This window comes from Opisthorchis viverrini, assembly GCF_000715545.1.
Source record: "Opisthorchis viverrini unplaced genomic scaffold opera_v5_350, whole genome shotgun sequence".
Classification (NCBI taxonomy): domain Eukaryota; kingdom Metazoa; phylum Platyhelminthes; class Trematoda; order Opisthorchiida; family Opisthorchiidae; genus Opisthorchis; species Opisthorchis viverrini.
This window is the reverse complement of record NW_008752010.1, coordinates 325,979-352,512: the sequence shown is the minus strand read 5'-3', so window position 1 is coordinate 352,512 and position 26,534 is coordinate 325,979. Positions and strand designations below refer to the sequence as shown.

General features: G+C 44.6%; 2 protein-coding genes across 2 annotated transcripts in view; one reads left to right on the top strand and one right to left on the bottom strand.

Annotated features, from left to right (window-relative positions):
• Positions 1-23,585, top strand: part of T265_10301 (hypothetical protein) — a gene marked incomplete at both ends in the record, with an annotated part of 44,754 nt that extends 21,169 nt beyond the window's left edge. The window contains 2 exons of the mRNA XM_009176626.1: positions 23,257-23,371; positions 23,446-23,585. Coding sequence (XP_009174890.1) covers positions 23,257-23,371; positions 23,446-23,585 — 255 coding nt within the window. The remainder of the gene's footprint in view (positions 1-23,256; positions 23,372-23,445) is intronic.
• On the bottom strand, positions 273-22,179 carry T265_10300 (hypothetical protein; the record flags this gene model as incomplete). The annotated part of the gene is made up of 15 exons (XM_009176627.1): positions 273-1,040; positions 2,029-2,124; positions 2,893-2,949; positions 8,328-8,603; positions 10,582-10,846; positions 13,353-13,612; positions 14,023-14,098; positions 15,852-16,061; positions 18,596-18,676; positions 18,826-18,885; positions 20,625-20,760; positions 21,544-21,663; positions 21,712-21,810; positions 21,857-21,954; positions 22,002-22,179. The coding sequence occupies 15 exons, from the start codon at positions 22,092-22,094 to the stop codon at positions 640-642; spliced, it is 2,328 nt and encodes a 775-aa protein (XP_009174891.1).
• Positions 23,586-26,534: the final 2,949 nt, after the last annotated feature.

The window sequence follows — 26,534 nt, the reverse complement described above, 5'->3', positions numbered from 1 at the left end:
GCTCCCCTTTGGCCTTCGTATCATGGTTGCAGCTTATGGAACAGAGGTCCAGCCGGTGTAGCCCGTGGGATCATTGCAGCACTCAAGCCCGACCATCAAGGTGCCAGCTTTGGGTCGGGTGAAAGATTAATATTGACGTATTAGCGGTTAACGGTGGCAGTTTGACTAATGTCGACTGAAAAACCATATCTACAACAGCAGAACCAGGTAACCCCAAATTATCGGTAGACACAAACACCGAGGAAACCCCAAGCAAGAAGTGTAGTCTGTGGGTCAAATATATATATATAGGTTCTATGAAAGCCAGTTAAAATGGACGATCACTTTCTTTGGAAAAAGTCTCAAATGTAAGTTGGCAGCGAGTGAAAAACAAAAAAGGGAAAAACTATTCATAATTTGATCTCGAATGAGAGAGAAAACACAACTAAAAGGGGTTCTAGGCAAAGTGAGGTAGGATATAAAGAAAAAACAATAAAACGTGACTAAAAGTTACGGTGGGATAAAACTGGTGAATGCTAATGGTATTGGCGAACAAAAGGAGCTGCAAATTAAAATGTACGAAAGCCATGCAAATGTGCTTGACGGATCGATAAATGAAGTGAAATCATGTGAAGCTGATGGGAGCACTGCGAAGCGGATTTACAGACGGCGCCCGCTCCGAGTGGGCAATATTACTGGCGGAGGAGACATTGAGAGAACAACGGAGTCTCCAGGGGCATTCGAATATGTTGAATGAAGCGAAGGTACGCTTTGATCACCCGAGCAAACGGGAGCCTGTAACAGGTCCGCCTTGTTCTTCGAACCAGAGCGTTTCGCCAAACCACCACGGTTAACAAGCAAAGAAGCATCCTGGTCACCTCGTCCAGTAAATGCGAGTTCAGTAGGAATGATCGCAGTCGAATGCCTCTGGGGCTCCGATCCACTTTGTAAGCTCAAAGATGGTGAGAACTGCTGTATTAACGTTTTACTCTCCGTAGGGGAGATCACAGTAGAGATCAGACGGCTGTTTGAGTCCTTCTTATTCAGTTGGCCGGCCTCAACTGAAAAGAGGAAAGAGTAAAACCAGGCTTTTTAAGTGACCATTCGGAGGTGGTAATACCAATTCCAACAACACGTCGATCTAAGGTTGAGCAAAATGTACAAAACCGGACAAAACGTCACAGAAATCATGTGTCTTGTTGGATAGTCATGAATCATGGTGTCGACAGTCAAGGTGCCGCCACACCTAGTTAAGTTTAAAGGCGATGAAAGACGATAACCGACCAAGCTACATCTTTTGGCCTTACAGTTCAACACAAGAAGAGCTACTTTAGTCGAAAGCATGGGACTAAGAGTGGCAGCACCACTGAAATCTTGTCCTGTGGGGTTGGCTGCCAGGAGCCAAAGAGAGTCCATCTTGACAAACTGTTTGATTCAGCGCCATCTAAGCTACCAGCCAAGAGCTTGCTGGTTGCGCATGCAGCCAACAACATAAGTACCCTAGTCACCTATTTTATTGGTGAAAGTGTGCATTGCGAATTATCAGAACCCGTTTATTTAGGGCCGAATCGGCTCTGGTAATGTCATGGATCATATTGTTAAGGTCGACGGTGACATCTCAGCAAAGCAGAGTACGGGCTACAACCGATAAAACTAATGAAGAGAGCTGCCGAACATAACCAACAACTGTACGGTTGTTTGCCTTATCGGCCTTGTTCAAAGGCTCGCCGCCAAGAATCGGATGGATATCACCCAACCTGGCTGTTTTTAACATCCTCTGGTCAGTGCTAGTTGGTGAACAGCAGTCAACCCACCTCCAGCATACGACTGTAACTAAGTCATGAAATGCTCGAAATCGGGGTAAGAATACCTCAATTTCATCTTTCGCCTTACTGAAAACACATTCACAAAAGGAATGCAGGGAACAAGGACTTGGCAAACAACCGAAGTGCTCAAGCTTTATAGGGGTGGTTAAAACACACATATGTTCTTCGATAAACTAAGTATATGAAAACTAGAATGTAGTGTACGAAAGACCAGGTCACGTACCGGAACGGCAACCAAGCTCAGTCCATGCACTGGCACAGTAGGCTTCCACAACTTGTAGAATGAGCGCCGCATCAGCCGTTCGACGCTCAGTATCGTCTGTGTAAAAACAATGTAAAAGGTGGATGATTGTGGATGTGAAACGTGATAAAATGGCCGTGTAGTGAAAAAATAAGCGACGGTGGTGTCAGAGTAGCGGCGTTCAGGCGAAGTTGGAGGCAAATGAAATATGCGGACCGAAAGAGGATTAGTAAAGAAAGCAAACAAAATCAGTAGGGGATTAGTCACCTGGACAGACAAACAAACCACAACACGATGAGTAAAGCTCAATATGGTGACTTAAAATAAGCACCCGATTTTACCGACCAGAAAATGGAAACAACGAAGAGTGAGAACAAAATAGTCCTTTCTGGTAAACTTTCCAGCAACGTTTGTTCACCTGGACGTGCATGGATAACCCTTGCTGAATGTCCCGAACAAAACCCAAAAGCGTAATAAAGGACAGGACGATATTCTTCAAGCATGACGCACTACGACCAACAAAAATGACAAGTCAGCGTAAGCATCATGTTCACCCCCAACTGCTCGTGACCCTGATGGCTCCTTGATCTGCATGAGCGAGACTCGCATGCAAATCCCTCGGCGACAACTTTCCAGAACGTTTTTCAACTGCATGCACACCAACTACAACCAGTGCACCGCGCAAAAAAACAGTCGCGAGGAGAAGCAACAAAAAGACACAAGCCAAGCAAACGAACAACAATCATGCAGTCGTGACAGGTAACTACGATAGACACAGTGCTAGAAATGACCAAGCAAGCAAATCGATTCAGAATGAAGGCAATTAGGGGGATAGGGAAGATTTACGTAATTTGTCCACTGAACGAAGAACTTCGTCCACATTGATGGCACTCTTTTGGCGATCTAAAAAGTAACAGACGGTAGGACACGGCTTGTCGTAGAGAACAGACAAGAGGTTCAGGGGTTGAGTTAGCCAGAAAAATTGGCTGGGTAGAACTTGTTACTATTAACGCACAGCGATTTGGGTCGGTAACTTGAATACATACATGAACAAACGTTCACAGAATAGGAGGATCAGTTCACACAAAGAGCATCCATTAACTCCATTTTATTCATGAAATGAGTTGAGTAGGATCGTCCGGTTCTCATTCTAAGAATGGGATCAGAGCATGAATGTGAGAATCCGCGTCAGTTCAGTGTAGTTGATGTCAGTGAAAGTGCGCCATGCCGCAAGTGCCAGATGGCTGGAAGGAGATGGGGAAGTATTGTGGCCGGGGCACGTTTCGTGATGTTTCGTCGAGATACTACTGCTCCTATATGGTCATTCTAGCAGACGACAACTATCAACATAACCTCTGAAGTTGTCAACAGTTCAATGCGCTCTACCGCATAACAGTCCAACTGCAGTTGTATCTACACAGGTCGGGTTAAAGCGGGACTGAAAGGTGAACATATATAATGGTTGTGCCACAACCACCGTCCGATCGCTACGCTCCCTAACAACGCACGGGTCTCATCACGATTGGTGATTGAACGTTCGCAATCAGACTGCCCGGCTCAGCGAACAAACCACCGATAAGTTTTGTGCCTTGGCCGATGAGTTATTCCGTATTCAACAGTCGTGCAACTGAGCTGCTATCGATCGATTCCGCCCATCAGTACTTTAGAGTCTTCTTAGTGTCAGCAAGAACAACAAACCGACATTTAAGCTAAGGAAGATATGACTTGCTGCAGTGCAGATAAGCCACAAGAACACATCTACGCAGGTCAACTTCAGCTTTCACGTTCATAAGTTAGTACATGGGAGGTGCATCTGAGTTAGCTGGGGCATCTCAACTCACAGATTGGACAGAAGTCAATTATAATGCCAGCCAGCCTTCACGTATCCTGATTTTCAAAGTTGATGATGTAGTATTGTCGAAATTTATCAGAATTTCACAGGCGTTCCTTATTTGAAGGGGGAAAAAGGAGGAATCTGGTTGTTTCTCAGTCGATTCAAAAGTAGAGCTCATGAGAGCAGAATGACGTTATATTTTTAGGGAGAACGTCCTTATTGGAGAGAGGTGCTGTGTTTGTTTGAATATGCATCAGATTTTAGATAGTACGATAGCCTGACACCCAAAACAGAGTACCTCGTGAAACGGAGCGTTCAGCCTCTTCCTAGGATGGACTCTCTCCTCTCTCTCTTCTCTCTCTCTGGAAGGGTATCTCGTATCTCGTATTAGTTAAACAGAGATGATGAGAAGTTGCCTTCATCTGGACTCTCTCTCTCTCTCCCTGGAAGGGTATCTCGTATCTCGTATTAGTTAAACAGAGATGATGAGAAGTTGCCTTCATCTGGAGGGGGCGAGTATTGTACACGAACCAGGTAATTAAAAACCGGATGTGACCAAACATAAGTCGTTTGCAAAACAACAATATTAGTATCAGGTCAATTTGTGTACAGAGCTACTAAGTGCGTTTTATTGTTCAGCTGTACGCGCCTTACACTTGTATAGTTAAACTTTTAAAACAATAAGAAAAACATGAAAGAGAAGTGACTCTGGTATAGGAAGTGCTATATTCCATAAAACCATTTTTGAAACTAAAGTGTATTCTTTTGCTGATGCAGTCATACGTTGAACAGTGGAGTAAACTTGCTACGGTGTTAGGGAAGCAGTGTGTCTTTAGGTGACACGGATCAGAATGTTGGCAGATGGCAATCGCAACAGCTGATGTGAGGACCAAAAACAGGCTGTTAGAACGGAATCCTTCGTAAATGTCTGTGTGTACGAGTGTGATTGACGAGAGAAAAGCGAAGGATTGACGCAGCGAGGGAGCTGGTGCCGCTAGAGTGGAGAGTTTAGGGGTTAAACAATTGGAAAAAGTTGGGAGCGAGAGGGAAAAACACTCACGTCCGCAGATTAGATGGAAGGTATCTGGAATGCGTGACAACGTAATCATGGCATAAATAGGCAAGCAGCTCAAACAGGCATCCAGAAGACGAACAATGGTATTATACCCTATGGTCAGTCGACAGCGTGATAATGTGTGAACAGGCGTGCCCCTTGTCATAAATACAACATTTAACAACGATGCATATGAAGCTGTACAGCAGGCGTATTTGAATCTAGGCCTGACCTGGTCCTTCAATGTACCTCTCACCTGGAGGCTTGCTGTAATTTTATCAGACAACGGTCCTTAGGATCCACCAGTGTATCCACTTTGGGTAGTGGCCGGTGGTTCCCAGCCATGCCGGTATGAAACCTATCTGTATAGTTCGGTTTAACGTTGCATGAACGCGAGACAATACAAAAATGCGGTACAAAGCGACCGGGTATGGAATTCATCCACAGATTTTTTGTAGAAACAAAACTTAAATTCTTAGAAATCATGATCGGTTTCACCAACTAAAAATGCCGACGAGTCCTGAGTACTCTAATTAAGTTATTGCAGTCCCAAACGTCGCCCTTACCGGATCTTCGGAATCTCGCATGCCCGTTAGCTAACTATCCATCTTTATACAAGACAACTCCTATTTAGCATGCTTCCTGTAAAACCTCCTCCCTAGCAAGACCATGTGACCGTGCGCGGAATGCACAAGTTTGTGCCTCCGGATTGTGATTGTCTCCCTTATACGAACGAGCAAGTCCGGCGTTCTCGTTTCCAACTACACAAAATTCCACTGAATTCATCCTTTCAAGGTGCAGATGGTTAGTCGCGTGTTTTGTTTGCTTGTTTTTTCTCTTCGACGTATTGACGGGTACTACAAAGTGATTGCCCCCAAGCTGGAACAAACAGTTATCCAAGGTGGAATTTTAGTGCAATCGATCTGGCAGACGAATGTGCACGTGCACGTTACTGCGCCATATGGACGCTAGATCGAAAGAAACTAAGCCTACCATTTTGGCTGATGAGTCATCTATACGATATTCGACTTCCATTTTTGAAGGTACATCCGCGACGAATTGTATACGCATCTGCTAGCGATCAGAACATTGGCAGCTAAGGTAGCATAGATGGTTCTGGCTTAGCTGGACAATTTAGTTGCTAATGTTTCACCACTAATCAAGGTGATGCTACAAGTGCGCTGATGTAAAGTGGACAGCAGCGGTGCATTGTTGGTTGCGTTCTGAGTAATGAAGAGTGCATGTCAATATGCATGCTACTAGATGGGACCGACCTTTCAGTGTGCATAGCTGGTGACCTATGCAGCTGCTTGTTGCCCCATATTGTGATTATTTTAGGTCAACATAGATTTCGACCGCATTTCGTTTTCTCCTGTTTTCATCTATTGGTCGGTGACCGAGTGACCTTTGTCTTTGACCTCCCTGAGTACTACGCTGTGATCTTTGCTGGTATAATTCCAGGTGGTATCATGTGAGTATTTCGGTTTAGTCACTGGTCCTATGCACTGAGTAATCCATTAACTAGATTCAGTCGAATGTGCCGGTTGATCGTATCCGTATCCAATAGTCCCTATTCCTGTCTGGTACCTCAGAGCGCCAAGATTCTTATGTTGTCTGCATAGAGTTTGTTGCCAGCTTGGTCTTCATGTATCGACTCAATTGGAATACTTAACTAGCGACTAGCAGAGTAACGAACCAGCAAAGGTCACAGTATAAAACCCAGAGGATAGAACATACTCGCACATTCACCAGTAGATGAGAACAGGAGAGGTCAGACTCAAAGTTCACGTGGATATCAAACAATTACATCATGGGAGAACAGGTTACCCAAAAGGACTGACCGACCGCCTTTCATACTCAAGAGTCAGTTCCGTCTAGTAACATTTATGTCACCACATGCGTACCACTACCCAACACACAATCAACGGCACACCCCTATACAACGAAACACTGGCGGGGATGAAACGTTTGCATCTAAAATATCTACCTCGGCAAACAAGACAACGAACAGGAATGTGTATTTTAGGAAAGTACGCTGCGAGCAGCCCATTAGGGCCACTTTGGCGTGCACCCAGGATAGGAAGTTAAGAGTAAATGTTGCCTGGCGATGGAAATCGAAAAGGACTTTTGGTGAAAACAATTAATTTGACCAGAAGCTGTTGCCACACCTTCGTTTGCCCACAGATGAGCAGCTACTGTGTGGCCAACAAGGCCTGATAGAGGAGCTGTTAAATACCATAGGATGAGGAACGCAGTTGCTGCCCTATTTACGTAAACCATCATGTCCAGCGGCATCTGCTGGCTCGCTCGTCCAACATTAGGTCATAGTAGGTCACAGTAATTTATTTATTATCGTTAGTGTTGTTGGTAGTTGCTTGAGCGTGCCGTGGAGACCGGTCGGAAAAAAATCACCGAACTTATCGTACCGATGTTTGAATTAGGAAAATATTCCATCCCTTACGTAGGATTCGCAACAACAGGCAGTCAGCATGTCCAACCGTACTAACATTCAGACTCGTGAACAGTGGCCAGTTAGTCTGTTCGCATAATCACTTTTTGAGGTGGTTTGGATTCCACTGAGTTCTATCGGTAATTTGCTACTTCGATATTTTCGACTACTCTCCTAGATATCGTTGGAAAGAGAAATCATCCCTTGGAAAAGTCCAGGATAAGAAATGATCCTTTACCTATATAGATGCCATTCCTGATCAAGTGTTTGAGAAATTGCTTCTCGACTGTCATTAATTTAACCCACGAATTTTCCACCACTAACGGTTGCGTCTTCGTCTATTGTGCCTTGACCCGATGACCGGTTGCACATCATGACCTGGCTATTCTTTAGAAGCTATGTGCAACAGGCAAATTTCTCGCCATGCACACCAGAGTCCCGCCCCTGTTCTGATGGGATGATAACAGATGACAAATGGGACGTCGCCCAATCGCTAGTGCCCTTAATCAAAGGCTCTATGCAGTTCATTTAGCTCGAGGAATGAGGGGAGACCAAGTCTCACAAAGCTTGCCGATTCATAATAGCCAGACTGTGGAAGGAACAGTAAAAGTACTTGATGGTTGGTTTTTGCGGTCACGTAAATCACTTCACTGATCAAAGCTAATTCAATAGCAGTTGATGCAAAAAAACTTTACACCAGCTCTGGAGTTCGACCCAAAGCACGTGGCACTGCTTAATTCGGATATCGCTCACGAGCGGATAAGTAGGCCGCGAATGCACAGCAGTAAAACATGGTGGCAAGAAATATCACATGAATCTGTTGCCAGAAGAGCCCTTAGTGACACTCGACTTTGATTCAAGGAAGACCCTTGACTTGTAAATAACCTAGAATAACTTGGACAGAACAATCGGACACAATCCATCCATACGGTCGACAGACGAACCTGATTTCTTGCGTCGTAGCTCCTTCACACCATCCGCCTTGGGGCTGTAGGGACGGGATCTAGTTGGAGCCTCAGTGGAGCCATCCGGCACCGTGGATTTATTGCCTATGGAAGACGTAAATGAACCGGCAGGACCTCCGCCCAAGTTAATGTAGGAAAAGACGCGGTTAGACCAGCTATGTTGGTTCATGTCCAATGGACCGTCAAGGTGCAGACTGCGAAGCACGCGTGGAGGTAATGGCTTCTCATTTTCCTTTTGGCACTGGTCCGGTGGAGCTGGTGTGGGAGAAACAATAACACTCATTTGATTATGTGAGATAATAACCGGTGGTAACAATCGACCAAACATAACTGTCCAAAATTAGAATTAAGGTTGCAGCAACTGGATCTTGAGGAATCTCGATTTTGACTACGGGAAGACAAGGACCACTACTATGGAAGATAATTGGGACAATGGAGAGTCTAAGCTGCAACCTTCACGAGTTCAAATACGGTTCGGAGACGAACCGACCTAATATTTCCACAAACACATTTGGATGCCCCTGTAACGTGCAGAGGTGGAAGTAAATCTATCGATAACAGATGCTATACAGGATCTAAGGCTTCAACTGAGTTCAATCAAAGCTTATGACTCCATCCTGTACCGTTAAAATCATATGCGAATATACACGACGAGCCCGCTACATAGATCAAGATGGAACTCGTGCGTAAGAGACCTTGAAATATCCGCCGACTGCACATCTGTACTTTTAAAGTTGTCTGCTGTTATCGAAGACTGCGATCTAGACTGGATGTCGTCACATATCAGTTCCATGCTGTTCCTTCAGCGCTCAACAGAAGGTCCAAATTATAGGAAATTCTTCGGCAGTGTTAATCGAGAACTGCTGCTACAACTGCCCGTCAATGGGTGGAACGAGCAATGTTTGATCAAACCCGCCCATTTTACTAACTGAATCCAGTTTGTGTATCTAAGAAAAGAAAAGCCCTCATGATTACCAACCCAAATAGCCATTTTACAAGATGACCTTGGTGTCGAGAGTATACCTAGAGGAGAACTAGTGGACTTGGAATTTGCGGACGACAATCTTCTGTCAGTTGACGACTATCAGTAAGAACAGTCTGCTCTACCTTGAACCTCAGGTCCTAACCTCAGTTTCACTATGCATTTTGCGCCATCAAGATTTCGGGTCCTCCCGTAGGCAACTTGACTCTGATTATGCTACCGTGCGTACCCGGTTACCAATTCGCTTCCCGTCAGCATTTGTTGGGGATATCAATATCCCCCAGAAAACGCTGTTTTTATGTGTGCTAGCGAACTCCTGGCATCTTCAAGGTCAAACTATGAAAAATCAATGGCCTATTGATACTCCAAGAAAATTTAAATCCGACCACGTACAGGATACCATTCTTTCCACTGACTTGGGTTCGGAAGCTCTGGGCATCGCCTGTTGATCGTGTGTTGTTGGATTATTAAAGTTTGTGTCCGAGGTTCTCGTCTTCTTACTATTCGCCGTGCTAGGAGTCTGTATCAAGCAACATAGCTGGGGATAGAGTATTGCCACAATCCGCATTATCATATTGTTTGCTCGCTGCGTGACCGAACCGTAACATACGGATGCTTATCCGATTTGTGGTTTCGGGCAGACGAACAGTTTGAATGGCGGAAAGAATAGTGCATTTGAAGGTTCGAAGATTCTCGCCAGTGAATACTTCTGGGATGAAGTTAATGTGACGTCATCGGTTCGTCGAAGTGGACCATCTATACCAGTAATCCACTGATGTCCCAGAATTATGTTTCATCGATGGGGAAATCAGTCTGCGTAGCACAGCTAAGACGACCACCCCCCGGTTACACTTTGACACATGATACCCCAATAACACCTTTGATAGCTTGAGTTAGTGACGGATGTAGTTTGGGTAGGTCCATAGAATGCATCATCAACCTGAGTAATAGTAGTAGTAGCACAGGCTTTAAAGCGTTCAGCTGTAGCACCCTTCCGGTGCCTAGCTGCCGTGCCACTCGAAGGAAGCACGAGGGCTGGGATACAGCCAGGTTGCCCAAGCCTAGATAGGGGAAGTTGAGAGGCGGAGGTGGGATTCGAACCACGGACCTTCCGGCCAGTAAATTCGCGTTCTTACCACTTGAGCCATCTCGCTGAGGCTTTACCACATAAGCGGTGTAGTTCAGAGCAAAGACAATTTCAATTGTGTAAGCATAGCAACAATACGAGAAAAAGGCGAACCCCAGACATACTGAGCCACTGAACGTGAGCATGGTGGGTGATTTGATGGGGCAACATGTGCACGCCCGAGGAGAATGATGGGGAATTCTGATGAGCCAAAGAGGGAGATGTAGTTGTGTTCAGTTTTGTATTCAGCGAAGGGGGTGTGGTCTCGCGGGCGGCTGCGGCAGCATCACTTGATGTGGTGGACACGGAGCCAAGAATCTGAGTATCGCCCGAAAGGTGTGGATCTGATGAAACAGCTGGAGGTCGGGGCGCAGAACTGCTGCTCTGTGACTAAGAGTGAGGACATACAAAAGACGATGGGATGGTGAAAAAAACGGATATTTCACAATAGTTCACGGATATTTCAGTGACGTTGAATATACAGAGTTTCTTATGGTCCTGGAAAACCTTATCAGCTGAGGGAGTGGTGATTAAGTTGCCAGTATGGATGCACATCAAAATGATCGGCCAAAACTCACACAGAAATAAGAGATGATATCAAAGAGGCGAGTCTCTTAATTAAGAGGCGTAGCACTATAAACTTCGGACACGAAAGTCCTGTGCCCATTAAAACCATCTATAAACTTGCGTACACCATAGCACAACAAACCCGGAATTTATTTTGAACTGAGCTCAAAACTAACTTTGAGTGAAACAGCTGACAGCTGGCATCTAATCATGTCGACACCTCGCTTGAGCTTGTACGCTGTAGACCATGGTACTACGCGCGAGCATGAGGAGAATAGTCCCAACGCTTGAAACACCAGAATCATACACAAATCGCATCAAACTGTAAGCCATTTCTCAGACAAGTCCACATTGAAATCTACCCCAACGACATGCCGACAGACTCGTATATCTGCAGGGAAAAGAAATGAGCCAAGCAGCTCATCACGAACTCAGCGAGCCGATCAGGCTTCAGATATGTTGAAACAAACCTCCACATCTAGTGCATTATGATAAGCCATTCTCCACAATATGCTATCCGAAATTAAAAATGCATGTGTGGTTCATATGGTACGGCTAGAATAGGATATTCAGAATCTTTACAGGCGTTCCACGCGTTGAAGCCTCGTTAGTATATATATATATATATATATATATATATATATATATATACTGNTGTGATACGCTAACACCAGTCTTACAGATGATAAACTCTGTGAGACACCTCGATCAGCTTTACCAGCTGGCCAAAATCTGGGTATCACACGTGTATGAATTTCACATACTACAGCCAAAAATGCGAATCACAGACAGCAAAGAGGTGAAGTGGATCATTTGTATTTCGCTACACATCCGCTGTCTCGGCTCCGAAAACTGTGTCAAGCCAAACGGATCAATTTAGACGAATGATCACATCAGAGCGACTGTGTCAGGACAACTGAGAATCGATCGCTATAGTATGAACTTACGAGATACTAAATAGGACGAAAGTGCCGACGAGAAAAGCAGGTGAGAAAGACTTGCCGACAGTCACCGGGTAACGAGAAATGAAGATTAAACATGAATGTGAACGATAAGGTTAATATTGTTAGTTTGCTCAATGCGAAACATTAGAGGTTATTAGGCACATTCGAATCCACAGCACTGACCAGCTGGCTTCATACTTTGAAATTCATTAAGGGAAATCATGTCAACAAATACCAACTAAGCGGTCAGTCATTACTGCGAACCATCCATAGTGAAATCTGTTGGAACCTAATAGATCTGAACCGGCAGCTCTTCATTCAGAGGCATCAGGCACATGAACATTGAACGAACATTGCATGCTGTCAATGAAAGAATAAGCCATCCAATATTAGCTACAATTCTGAAGAATGAATAACTAAGTCCGACGGCTTTTGGATGAAGGTAGGAAGAAGTGGGAATGTGACAGAGTTCAATTGCAGACGGGTTTGACACGGGAGATTGAGAGAATGGAGTAGAGCATCGGAGAGATGTTAACACTGAACTTTCGATCAACAAGAGTGATATTCCTGATGATACAAATAACTAAAACCAACTGAACAGAATACATCAGATCCTTGGATCGGACATTAGTGAGGTGAACAGTAGCATAAAATGCCACGTGGGCGGCAAACAGAATGAGGTAACCACTATTTCGAGTGATAAAGCTGAGTTGATTGTGGATGGAGGGAGAATCTGCTGAGCATGACCGTGGTAGCACATGGAGAACATTAGACAATGTTTTTTGGTGTAAGGAAATACCCATTTTAGGGTTGGCAGGCGCTCATCTTCCCCGCTATGTGAGGTGTACTCTTACCTATCTACTCAGTTCAAGATTACAGCTTCAGAGGCAATTCCGTCTGATTGTTTGATGCTTTTAACGGTGTTATCCATTCTGAATGGAACTTGGAAACGGATCGCAGGTAAAACAGCACAGTTGTTTTGACTTTTGGCTGTGATGCGCTATTTGGCCGGGTAATTGGAATACCCAATTCAACGCAGGATAACACGCAAATCTAAGTGTCAACAGCAAGTGAGTATCCCTGTCATTCACTGAGAAAATAATGGATCAGTGTGGGACCACCCGGTTCCCAGAAAACGTACTCTGGTCAGCACAGGTTTCAGTGACACACCAATCCGTAACATGCACGGTTGATGCACAGATACAAATTACTTAACTTCGTACATACAAAAGTGTTAATACTGGGAGCCACACCGAACAGTTGCAACCTAACAGTAAGTAATCAATCCCTAGTCCAAGATCCGGTGTCTTCGAAAATATCGGAGGTCAATCACGGAATTCGGACCGAAAAACAATCGGACGTAAACAGGCGATAGATATACTAACTTGTTTGCTAACCGATGAGGAATCCGCTGCACTTGGTTCGTCGAGCTGAACACCCCGAACGTCTGCGTCTACTGTCGACGATGCAACGGCCGTTTCACTAAGCACTTGAGTTGAACTCCGTGTAACCGCCGGCGGCCCAGTCTGTGTCTGATAATGAATTAAGTCAGTAAGGGTTGATAGGAGCAAATCACGCGCATTCTGGTCCGTGCAACTGAGCGCGATACGACAAGGGCGGACCGATTCGCGATTCGACGAAAAGGCTGTATATTCAGGGTGGGAAAGAAAAAAGATAGAATTGATTAGCTAGAAACGGAAACGTTGTTTATCGTGATGGAAGCAAGCTCAATTATGACGTGGAAGAACGTTACCAATACAATAGGTCTAAACCACTCTAGGCTTCTCTACATTTCCGCCCACTTTGCCACAGTAGTGTAGTAACCCGCTGCTCAGCGGTCTGGACTCTAGTATATGCCATTCTGTTTAGTCCAACAAGTCCAGAGAACAAACGACTGTCCACTTCGTGACAGATCATGACGGCAAAAAGTCGTAAAAAGAAGATAGGTCCAACGTGCGGAACTAATGCACCTGTTTGTGACCACGAGGTGAGAGACAAATATCTCTGAGGATAAGTAGGGTATTAAATTCGCATCAGGAGAGGTACAGTACTCACCGGATACGATCAAATCCAGATCAGTATCACTGTCGAAGCATCCGACCACAGTGAGTGTATTCAAGGAAAGTTTTGTCTGGAGAAAATAAATAAGTATTAGTGACACGCAATCTTATGTCCGGGGAACAGCTAAGTTGTATGATGGTTGGAATACAAGTTAGGATAAAATATTAGAAAAAAACTAGAAACAGATTGTTCCAGTGAACTAGGGAATTAGCCTAGGGCTAGCCTACCACAAAGATCCGAGGAGCCTATACCTCTAGCGTATTGCGTCGTGGTCGGCTTCTCTGTTGGTTTGTGGCGTGCCTCCTATTTATAGTAGCTTGCTGTTCTATTGATTTCCTCTTTGAGTCCAAGATCAAGAATGGGCCAATCAGAATCCAGGTTACAGCGCAAAGGCTGTTCTTTGTAGACTATATAAACGCAGGCACGAAGAGAGGAACTACCCAACCAACAGCGCACTGAAAATGTCTCCTCGAATGGTGACGAAACGTTTCCAAATCAATTGCCAAGCTCGGCGAACAGATCAACAGCCACCTGATCAATTACCAACCAATACACCCGAGCTACCAATATTCCAACACATTACCAACCTCTAGCACTGTTAGTCTGAATAAGAACTGAGAGCATCAAAACCACTGACATCGGTTAGCCGCCATATCGTTGAGCGTCTCCAGCCAAGCACAGGGTCATATGAACACCATCCTGCAAAGCGAACCGTATCAATAGCACCAAAACTTTTCTTACGCCCTTCGTCCACCTGTCACCTCTAGGTAGCCGTCACTCCAAATTAGGCACGGCATGCTTGATACATGACCCAGTCATCTTAATCTGCGATGCTGGATGCATTGTTTGAAAAAAGTACCCTCTGGTTCATCCAAAATCCGTCTCCTGATCGCCTCACTGCGGAGCACAACAATGAAATGCACGTTTGGCGATATCCGTTCAAAATGTCAATTGTTATCATGTGGCAATCGCTTGCTGCTATCTCTGTCTTGAGACGTTGAGTGTTCGCAGTCCAACCACAAAAGTTTTGGAAACATACTTTTTATCCCCACTTTAACCCCCTGTATCCTAAAGTACTTCAGATAGCGTACGTTGTCTTGAGACGACACGTAAAGTGGAAAAGTTAATGAAATAACTTTATCAATATTTCAAACCAGAGGAACCATCTAAATGGTTGGTTTGAGTTTATAACGCTCTAATCCTGGCTCATTAGTTGATAGACGCTGTACTATTTATTTATTGCTGATGCTTTGTACAGTAGTCAATGAGCAATCGCTCTAAGTCGAGCACCTCAGTGGGGTCTGAAAACTCGTTCATCACAATGAAACAAGGGCACCTGATGGCAGGCTCCATTACAGCCATTAAGCGGGGAGTACAAATGAAACCCCAGGTGGTCAGACAATATCGCTTAAAATCTTACAGCTAACTCAAGAAATGAACGGTCGAATGAACAAAAAGATACGCCTGTGAAAGGCGCCGAATCGCTGAACTCTCATCTACCGGTGCGTTGAATCCATCCTCATACATGCTATTCGTTCATGCAGTGCGTACTTTGGCTTCGCAGCTCAAGAGATATCGAACTCTGAATGCTAAACAATCTACAACTATTTCACAGGAGTGTTTATTACAGAAGCACGTCATGGTTCCCTCTCAGCAATCACTGGATAGTTTGAGGCTTGCGATGCCTGAAAGGCCACTGGCCACATAACCTCAGTAGGCTAAGGATGATGATAAACGAGTATAAAAAGGAACTGAGAGACGGACGAAACCTTAATCGTTACCATCTGGCCAAGAGGAGGCCAGATGAACAACCGAAGACTCACGGTAAATTCATACACGTTGCTCTGCTGTGTTCGTGCCAAAAGAAGGACACATGTGGGAAAGATCATGACCACGGACAACTGGCCTCCACGTACACCACCATCGATGGTGGTCGTGTGCAAAACTATAGGGGAAGGATCGGCCGGATCTTGTTCCACGTCCGTCACCACGACACGAAGCGTGAGGATCGGATCGCCGAGCTTATCAATACTCTGAGGAATCAGAAACATTAAGACGTATGATCATCCAAACATTGAAAAAATTTTCATGTAGAGATGAAGAAATGTAGGAAATCAGAAGAATAATTCGTCTAGAGCTAACAGAAAATCTCTCATTATTTGTCTATAAACCGTCGTACAAGTCTGTATTCAGATTAATCAATTTCCACTCGATTCTATTTGAGTGGAAATCCTAATCATGTCAATTAGCGATTCAGAATACGTTTTGCGACTTCATACTGCGTTCGAAAAACTGAACGACTATTGTGATGGCATCTGGAACACTACAAACTAACCTGATCACGAGTTCGGCAAACCAGGCAACTGATTACTTTCGTTCCATCCATTTATTGAGAAGTGTTTGAATGTCACGGTATCAGATGGAAATGACATAACCTTGAGATGTAATACAAAGCTTCGAGGATTGGGGGTGCAAACCAATATCGTTTGCAAGTCCGACGATTGGAAGGATACAACACGAGTTCGTGTAATCAGTAGCACTTGGGTAGGAAGGTGCGGTTCCAAGAGAAAAATAACCGCTGACGAGCGAGCACTGCTTAGGTGGTGGCAGGTATATTTACCCATGTCCTGCGTTTAAATGACTACTCGCAAAACTCATTGATAGGGACCGCTCCAGAGGAGTGTACATATCAGGGGAAGTCGTATCTCAATGTCTGTATGTGAAGTCTGTATGTGAAGTCCAACATCTGCCTGTGGCATATGATAAGAGTGTCGATTCGTCTGTTGATGCTGCCACTAGAAAGGTGGGACCCCATTCAATAGGTATCAACGACGTTTGACAGCAACAGCCTAAAGGGGTCACAGTAAACAGGAGTATCGTTGTGGGGGGTACCCTGAGAAGCGGCCTCACTGATAAGAAGCACACGCATTGTCTTCATCTTCCTCACCACCAATTCGTTCAGCCTAAGGGGTAATTTGTCAGCCCGTTAAACGTTCTGGTTTCATCAGGCGTTCAGTTCCCACTGAGTGCCCGAAATCCTCATACAGCCACACTGTCTGTCATAAACGCACGAGCCCTCCTTCAACTTATGCACTTCGTATTCAGGTGGAAGACGACCAAATCCTCAGGAATAGTGGAACCGTATTGAAGTTCGAAGGGAGAAGCATGATTGCAACATGACTATGAAACCAACCTAGGTAGGCACCGAGAACTGACAGTGTCGGGTATACTCATGAGTAGATTATCAATAAAACACAATCAAAAGTCCGACATTCCAGTAGTAGCACTGTCTCGATCTCCTCATCCATACACAAAGATACGCCGTAAGCATTTATTCACTCTGATATAAAGTATTTCAGATATACACACAGAGTTTAGGATTCAGTATTCAAGCTGCTCAGCTAAATACCCAGGCATTTAAGAATACAAGTTTAGATTTCGCTCAGCAGCTTGATTGTGAGGATATATTACCAAATCGCCAGCTTAGCCTTCGGATGTGTGACAGGAGTTGTCGATAAAAAAATTCACAGGGTCCAGCATTTTGGTTATCCCCTGCTAAAATGTTTACTTGACTCTTCCAATCGGACGGGAATACGTCTCAAAGTACTACGGAACAACCAGTGAGATATTCCCTCCTCCAAGATCGGTCACTCCGAGAGTTGTGCCGTCAGTAGATCTGGATGAGCCGCATTGAAACTTTTTTTTATTGCCATTCACCAGTTTAACCTATATTTCATCAATCTGTCAATTTCGAACACACCTTTTGTCAATCTCCTAGTTTTTAATCTCACTCCCGTACCCTGAGAAAATGTCCCGTGGACCAAGCCAGGATATCACTTGTTGTGGCCGTTCCCCTTTAACCCGATCTCATACCTTAATAGTCCACTACTCGCTCTCCTTCGGAATTTGATCATAATCGAACGCAAGGCTTTTCTCAGATTGTTCCAGGCCATACGCACCAGTAGATATCGATCGGGTCAGAGTCACAAATGATATGAGATGCACGTGCGCGGTCGACGGAAAATCAGCGAATGCTTTAGGCAGCTTTGATACGCCACGGCATGACTTGTCGCAAATTTACACTCTGAAGCCGCACTTGACTCTGTGACTGCACCGGACCGATAGACATACACGGATTAACACGGCTGAACTAGTACAAATTTACCCAGGCTTCCTATGTCCAAGTGACACTTACGTCGTCTAGACACAGTATACCGGGATTACGTACCTCTGCACCTGATCTTCAGACTGAAGTACATGGAAGCCACCGATCACAACAGGGAATCTTGTGGTACAACGATTTAATAGTTCCGCAAAACCGGTTAATAAACTGGTCGAGTGTGCCATCGGTTTTCACGCCAGTGTGATTATGTACGCGCCGAACTCGAGGGATGTGCTTTTAGATATGACCAAAATATCCATGGAAGATTAAACAAATTCATAACGATTTTGTCCTGTTTATCTTTTTGGCACACTGGAGCCGTGCAAGACGTGAGGTATACCACAACTTGCAAGATGAACGCGACGCGTAATTTCAGAAATTAAACCAAAAGTTAAACAGACTTACAACGCCTTGCCACGAGTTAATCGTCGACAACAGAATATCAATATCATACTCTTTGAATTTTCGAAGAATGGCACAGCGCTCCTGGAACGAAAGATAGAGGAGGTGCACTGGCATAGGCTTTTTATCTTACGAAGTTCCAAAAATGGGTATACTATTGCGATTTAATCTTATTTACAGCGACTTTGGGAAGTGGGGCTGTAGAAAATCAACTAAAAAAACTGATCGCTTACCGTTATTTCTCCGTAAACGTTCATTGCTTGCAATATATCCTCCCGGTCAACATGAGGATGCTGATTATAAAATGTGGAAAGGTACAAATTGAAGATTTCACAGGAAAAAACCACTCATATATGAAACACTAAGTACCACACCCATAGGCTGTCGAGGATTGTTCATCGCTCAAGCAGCAAACTCTCCTAGACCTTTTGAGTCGAGTAGCGGCTGGGACAACACGCAGGAGCGAAGTGCAACAAGCAAACAAATCAACCAGACGAAAAAAAGGTGACAGAAAAATGAAAATTGTCCAGTTGTAGCACCCTTTCGGTGCCTAACTGCCATGCCACCTGAATGTTGCAAGAGGGCTGGGATACTGCCAGGTCGCTCAAGCCTAGACAGGGGAAGTCGAGAGGCAGAGGTCGGGTTCGAACCACGGACCTTCCAGTCAGTAAATTCGCGCTCTAACCACTTGAGCCATCTCGCCCCTAACAGGATACTGAATAAGAGTTCCAAACAGTGATCTGTGAGCGTAAGGTAAAGCACGCGCACGAAGGCGTATTCAGTTGGCCTGAGGGTCTTCACAGTTTGTTGGCGCCTCCAAAAGTCTCAGAATGATTGAAGATGGATGCCAAGAAAACTCGGCAGGTCAGCCAAACCCAGCTTCACTCAAGTCCAGCAAGTGCAGCAGTCATGTTGCGTCCACTGCTAAATTTCCGTTAGCTGCCTGCTCCTGATGAAAGAAAGGCGTAAGAGGTACCACGCTACTCATAAGGTTGCTAAAAACCCTCCAACAGCCCACGACCGGTTTCGCCCTGCTTGGGGCTCATTAGGTAGATGCAGTCCCCGAGTTTCCATCAACCTTATGTTCTACTTGAACCCAAATTGGACTGATCTCGACAAATACGCTCATTTTCATATCAATTTGGTTTTCACAGGAGACCCAACCGGAAATCTCGTTTATGAAATTCTTCAAATGAATGTGCTACACAAAGACAACCTCATGCTTCAGTTGGTACGATATTCGAAGTGTCACGATGTATATACAGAATACACTACTCATCATAAACGGGGGATTAAGCTGGGTTCCAGATGAGTCCCCCGTTTGCAAATGAGTGTAGTTGTCGAAATGTGTCCAATTTGGGTTCAAGTAGAACATAAGGTCGACGAAAACTCGGGGACTGTGCCTACCTGATGAGCCCCAAGAAGAGTGAAACCGGAGGTAGGGTGTCCAAGAGTTTTCAGCGACCTCATGAGTTGTGTATGGCGTCTATGCATGCGTCGCGATATTTCGAATATCGTACCAAGTGAAACATGAGGCCGCCTGGTGCAGCATATTCAGTTATTTAAAAAATCATAAACGAGAGATTCAGTTGGGTTCTAGGTGAGTCTCTCATCAAAACCAAATTGATATACAAATGAGTGTAGCTGTCGAAAAGCGTAAGGGATTATGTCCAATGCGGACACTGTTGAGGTGGTCTGAGCATAAGTCGCACAGAATGTCGTCCTCAAAGTCTTGACTTGAATGCAAAGAAGAAAGGGTTGGTCGACCGACGACATAGCTATGAGATATGAACGTCTTGGTCGATGAGTAAGGTCTATAGACTTGGCACCAACCGGATTGACAAGAACAACAGTGAACAACGGTTTCTCTCTTGTTCGATATCCTTATGTCTCACCCAAACATACATCGAACGAATGGAATCGAACAAAACACCGAGACTGTCAGTCACTTGTCAGCTTTATGTGACCCATCAAATTCGCACCAGCTTTCTGATAATCACGACCACGTAAGTCGAGTCAACAAACCACTCACCTCCAGATAGCGTTCAATCTCCTTGAGAAGTAGAGGATACCGACCAAGGCGGTCAAACACGAGACACAGCTGTTGTTTGCACCGAGCCAGTTGAAATTTGATACCACGTGAAGTCAGATGACGCTCGATTAAATCACTGATAAACAGGAATAACGGACAAGTAAAATGAGTGTTTTATCCGCGGAAAACTTGGCAGGAAACTCGGCCAACAAACGTCCAAACACCAGTTTTCAAAATGAGGGAAACAATACCGGCTGGTACTGCTGCCATCACCAACAAATAGGAGCCAAGTTAAGTCATTGGGTGATGGTCGTCAGGCAGTAATAGGCATGCATCATTAGTTAGAACAAACGAACAAAGAAAATGTGCTACCCGTACTTCGGTACGGCGACGTATTTTTTCTGACTGCATGTTTACCAATAAGCCTCTCAATATAAGGATCCACACAGTGCCTTCATACCCTGGCGACACCAGTAGCAAGAAAAAAGTCAGTGAAGCTAAGCAAAATTGTCTCGTTCAATTCGTCGCTATCCTAATCTTAAAAAAGCAGGACAAAGCATATTGAACGGGCCGATTGGTCAATACTTTTAGTTCATGCTTACATATCCTCTCACTTTCATTATCTTTGAGCAGCAAATCTGAGACAGATTGTACATGATTTGGGCACACCGGTTATGGTGATAAAAGTGAAGTAAACTCTACAGTAGTTTGTGAGGACCGCATACGTGTAGATGGGCAACCATGGCGGTCATCACTTTACGAGTGATGTTGTGGATTCACTCTTCATAGATGCGGTAGAAGAATGACCCCGGATTTTGGAGGTGAGAAACCTTCGGGAAAACCACTTATCCGTATAAAAGAAATCAAGTCCAATGAAGGATATGTGGTAGCGAGACCCAAACAACTTTGATGGACTTACACGTTTTTGTCTAAACCAGTCACAATGTACAGGTGAACTTTAGAGTAATCGCACCCTATTGCATTCACTGTGGATGCGAAATTCAGGAATAGTTTTCCAACACGTTTGGGCTCGTTGGGCCTAGAAGTGGAAAATGTCGTATGAAGAGAGGGAAATGTGACCGGTTACCGTTGTTTCATATCTATCAAGGCCGACGCGATCGCTTGATGCATATTGATTGCCTGATTCAACAACGCCTTCATGTGAAAAATCTTGTTCAGAAAAGGCCTGTTAAAGAAATTCGAGAGTAGGAACGAAGACTTGATCAACTTACAAGTGGCCGAGTGGTTCCAAGTACGTGATGAATGAGGAGACGAGCTGTGCAAGCTCATTCACCTGTCTGATTTCTCCTTCGAGAATATGTTGAAGAATCTACGCAAAGAATCCATCAGACACTTTAAATTCTCTTTTTCATTTACCTCATCTTGAAAATTGTGCAGATGAGCTAAGATTTGATGATCATGTCCAGCGGGCGACGGCTGAGTATTGGTCCTGGCTAACTCGTCCGGCATTGTGACCACGTAATTGCTAGGAAACCAGCCAACGACCCCATTCAACGAACCTTCCCACCAGCCGCCATCCAATTGTTGAGTCACACTGATAGTGTCTCCCTTTTTGAATGTGAGCTGAGCGTGGTAGCGAAAATAGGTACATAAGTATTGCCGAGATAGTGGAAACGGTCATTACGTGAGATAAATATTTGGCCTATACATACCTGCTTTTATTGCTAGCTTACCAGCAGGGTAGCTGTGCACTTTGGCTCGGAGTAAGAAAAGTTAGAATAAAGGTTGTTGGGATATTTACATTCGGTCAGTTATTGTGATGTTCATAGGTGAATGATTTCACAGTAAGCGAATGGTGTATAAGCGAGGGACCCACGGTACACTGTTGGTCGGTATGTTCGAGTTCTTTGTCGTCTAGACTACAGTAGCTTGACCGATGAAAAGTGCGACAATCAGGATTCTAAGGAAAATGATCTGAATTTACAGATTTTACATAATATTCTGCGGTGATATGAGACTAACTATACCATCACAAGGCGTCTCCTATATTCTACATCTTATCGAGCTCGAAGTGGCTCAGTTGTCAAATTGCGAATTTAATGACCGGAAGGTCTGTGGTTCAAACCTAATCCCTGCCTCTCGACTGCTCATGTCTGAGGTTAGGCGACCTGGTACCATCTCAGCAATCGTGCTTCCTTCAGGTGAATGGCAGCTAGGCAGCGGAGGGTGTTACCGCTAAACGTATTAAGCTCGCGGGAACACTGCAGCACTCAGGCTCGACCACCACATTAAGATGGTTGCTTTTCTGACCGTTCTATGTCTACTTTATCAAGTAGCGTCACCAGTTAACAGGAACGCAATAAACGTCCACCTGACGCCAGTTATCTTAGAATCCTGAAACAAAAAAATCAATTTTCAGTTTTCTGACACATTATGGATTGGCAGAATAACATTTGTTTACAACTGTAGGATCCGCGAAAGTGCGAAAAGTGTCGAAACAAACTGAGTATTTTTTTGGGAAGTTTCAAAGCAATCTCAGTTCCATTAGTGCTGCTTTTGGGATATGATGATTCCGCAACTCATGGCTAATGAACGGTGGAATCCTGAGGGCCATTTTGGGGATTCAAAGCCTTTGCCTTTGGTTTAGGACTTTGGTCATCTCCCTGTTTAGGTTTTGATACCCTCAAAAAACATGAACGGTACGAATACCGAGGACCTCATGGCAACCCACCTGTTGCGTGGTGCCATCCGCCCGGTCGCCTTACTTGCACCGTACAACAGGCCAGGTGAGCGAAAACAGGCTACTACCAACGACTCCTATCTTATTCCTTTTAACATCCAGTTTAGTTCGGTTTTTCAGCCCACAAACCGCTCATAGAACTGAAGCGGTCCAATCTCAGTACAGTCCGGCAACAGGCACGTCAGTCTTTTATCCAAAAAAATACAAATAGTATGCCACCGCTCACACCTGCCGCCGTCAATGGACTAGTAAAGAAGTGATTAGAAAACGGGTTTACGGTTGTGTAGCAGGTACTTCAACCGCGAAAAACATCCAGCACCATCGACTACGATGGATCGACCATGTTTCACGCATGCCAAAGCACCGTCTACCGAGATGAGCATTATTTTCCGTGCTGCTCACGTACGCAAAGTGTTCAAACATTGAGGCAATTGCCAACGAATTCACTGGACGAAGTGTAGTGAAAGTTACGCTCTACTGCTATTTCCATTAATTCACTTTCACTTGTCATTTCAGCCTATACTGTGCTTATGTGTTGAATAAAGCCTATTCTTAGGCGAAGTCTTCTCATTCTACTCAACGGATCAATAATCGATTAACTAAGTCATCCACTCCCACGACAATTTATTCAACATATTATTTCTCATCCATGGAACGCTTTGCTCAACCAGCCAGAGTTGACGCGGATCCATACGCTCCTGATGCAACCGACCAATGGACTCACTGGTGTCGTACATTCTCCCATTTTTTATCTTGTATTGAGACGCATAATCCGGACAAACTGGAACTTTTGATCAATTATATTTCTCCTTCTGTCTATAAATCCGTTTCTGAGTGCACCACTTTCAAAGAAGCTGTCGATACTCTTTGTTCAATCTATGCCCCCACCAAAAGCGAAATTTTCGCTCGACACGTTCTTCACACATGCAAACAAGACAATGAGCAAACACTCGATCAGTATGTGCAAAAGTTACGGACGTTAGCTGTTGATTGTAATTATCAAAGTGTGATAGGCGATGTACGTCGTGACGGGACGCATTTATATCGGGCATTCGGTCTACTCAAATCCGCCAGAGGTTGTTGGAGCACCATACGTTGACGCTACGTGAAACCGTAGAAAAATCTAAAGCATTAGAATAGGCATACAAACAGGCATTGTCGTATCAAGTACCCATCTCATCCAACCCTTGCAACGCTGCTCCACAAAGTGGCTTAATTCAAGATACAGCCCAGTCAGAAGATACAATCCTGGTTTCTGCGGTAACTAATAAATGTTTCTTTTGTGGCTATAGCCGACATCCGCGAACAGCCTGTCCCGCCAGAGATGCCATATGCAAGCTGTGTGGTAAAAAGGGTCACTTTCAGTCAGTTTGTCGTTCCAAACAGAAAATCAAGCCACAGACGGCGACTACTCAATCTTTGTTGTCGGCGCTTACTGTTGCGTCTGCTCCCGTATGCCTACAACGAGCGATTAGCCATGTTCATGTTAACGGTGTCCGTCTCCAAGCCCTAGTCGATACTGGTAGTTCTGAGAGTTATATCTCAGCATCAGTCGTCAATAAGTATAGCTGGCGAGTACTTGAATCAAGAAGCAAAATCTCTATGGCTAACACATCTTTTGTGAGTGATACCCTTGGACATTGTCTGGTGCACCTACAGCTAAAAGACTTCGATTACAAAAATGTCAGGCTATCCGTTCTGCCGCATCTATGTGCTGATGTGTTGCTCGGTCACGACTTCCTCAACCTGCACGAGGGATTAGAAATACCATTCGGCGGTTCCCGACCACCTGTTTCCCTTTGCAATTTGACAGCTGCTAAGGTTCCTGAACCGACTTTGTTCCAGAATCTATCACCAATGTGTAAACCTGTCGCGACAAAAACCAGACGTCAGTCTTTTCCTGATCAACTTTTTATTCGCAAGGAAATAAATACCCTGTTGCGTGATGGAGTTATAGAGCCATCAACGTCACCATGGCGCGCTCAAGTCTTGGTCACAACCAACGAGCGTCACAAGAAACGAATGGTGGTTGATTATAGTCAAACAATTAACCGTTATACGTATCTGGACGCGTATCCACTCCCACGCATCGATGAAATGATAGAAAAGATCGCTTGTTATGAATTATACAGCACACTCGACCTACGCAGTGCCTATCATCAAATTCCTATCCGCGCCGACGAACGTAAATATACTGCTTTCGAGGCTGATGGCAATTTGTACCAATTTTGTCGGATACCCTTCGGTGTGACGAACGGCGTTGCTTGTTTCCAACGCACAATTAATGAAATCATTGCCAAAGAGAAACTGGCTGACACTTTTGCATATATAGACAATGTCACTATATGTGGTAAGTCTATGGAAGAACATGATGCTAATTTAGCCAAGTTCAAAGAAGTGGCGCGGCGTTTCGGACTCATTTTCAATGAAGCAAAGAGTACAATCTGTACAAGAACTGTACGGTTGTTAGGTTATGAAGTATCTAAAGGTACTATCAAACCAGACCCCGATAGATTGCAACCACTCCGCAATCTTCCGCTACCCAGTAACCAAAAATCCCAACAGCGAGCGATCGGGTTGTTTTCATACTATTCGCACTGGATATCACATTTTTCTGATAAAATTTATCCACTCGTGCACAACCAAATATTTCCTCTACCTGAATCGGTGAAAACGGCGTTTCATGTACTGAAATCGGAACTGGCTAACGCCCTGGTTGTTTCTATCGACTACACACAACCGTTGGTAGTCGAGACAGATGCGTCTGATGTGGCAATCGCAGCCACCCTAAATCAAAACGGAAGACCAGTGGCCTTTTTCTCCAGAACACTGTCTCCATCTGAGCAACGCCATTCCGCTGTTGAAAAGGAGGCGTATGCAGTAGTTGAATCTATACGAAAATGGCGACATTACCTCATTGGTAATCACTTCAAGTTGATAACGGATCAACGATCTGTTGCCTTTATGTATGATACTAACCATAAAGGTAAAGTTAAAAATGATAAGGTACTACGGTGGCGCATCGAACTTTCTCCCTTCAGTTATGATGTCGTTTATCGTCCGGGCAAAGAGAATCAAGCTGCCGACGCACTATCCCGCCAGTTTTGTAGCTCCGTGTCTAATTCTTCCGAACTGCTGACCATACATACCTCGTTATGCCACCCCGGAGTCCGAAGAATGTTTCACTTTGTCAGATCGAAAAATCTCCC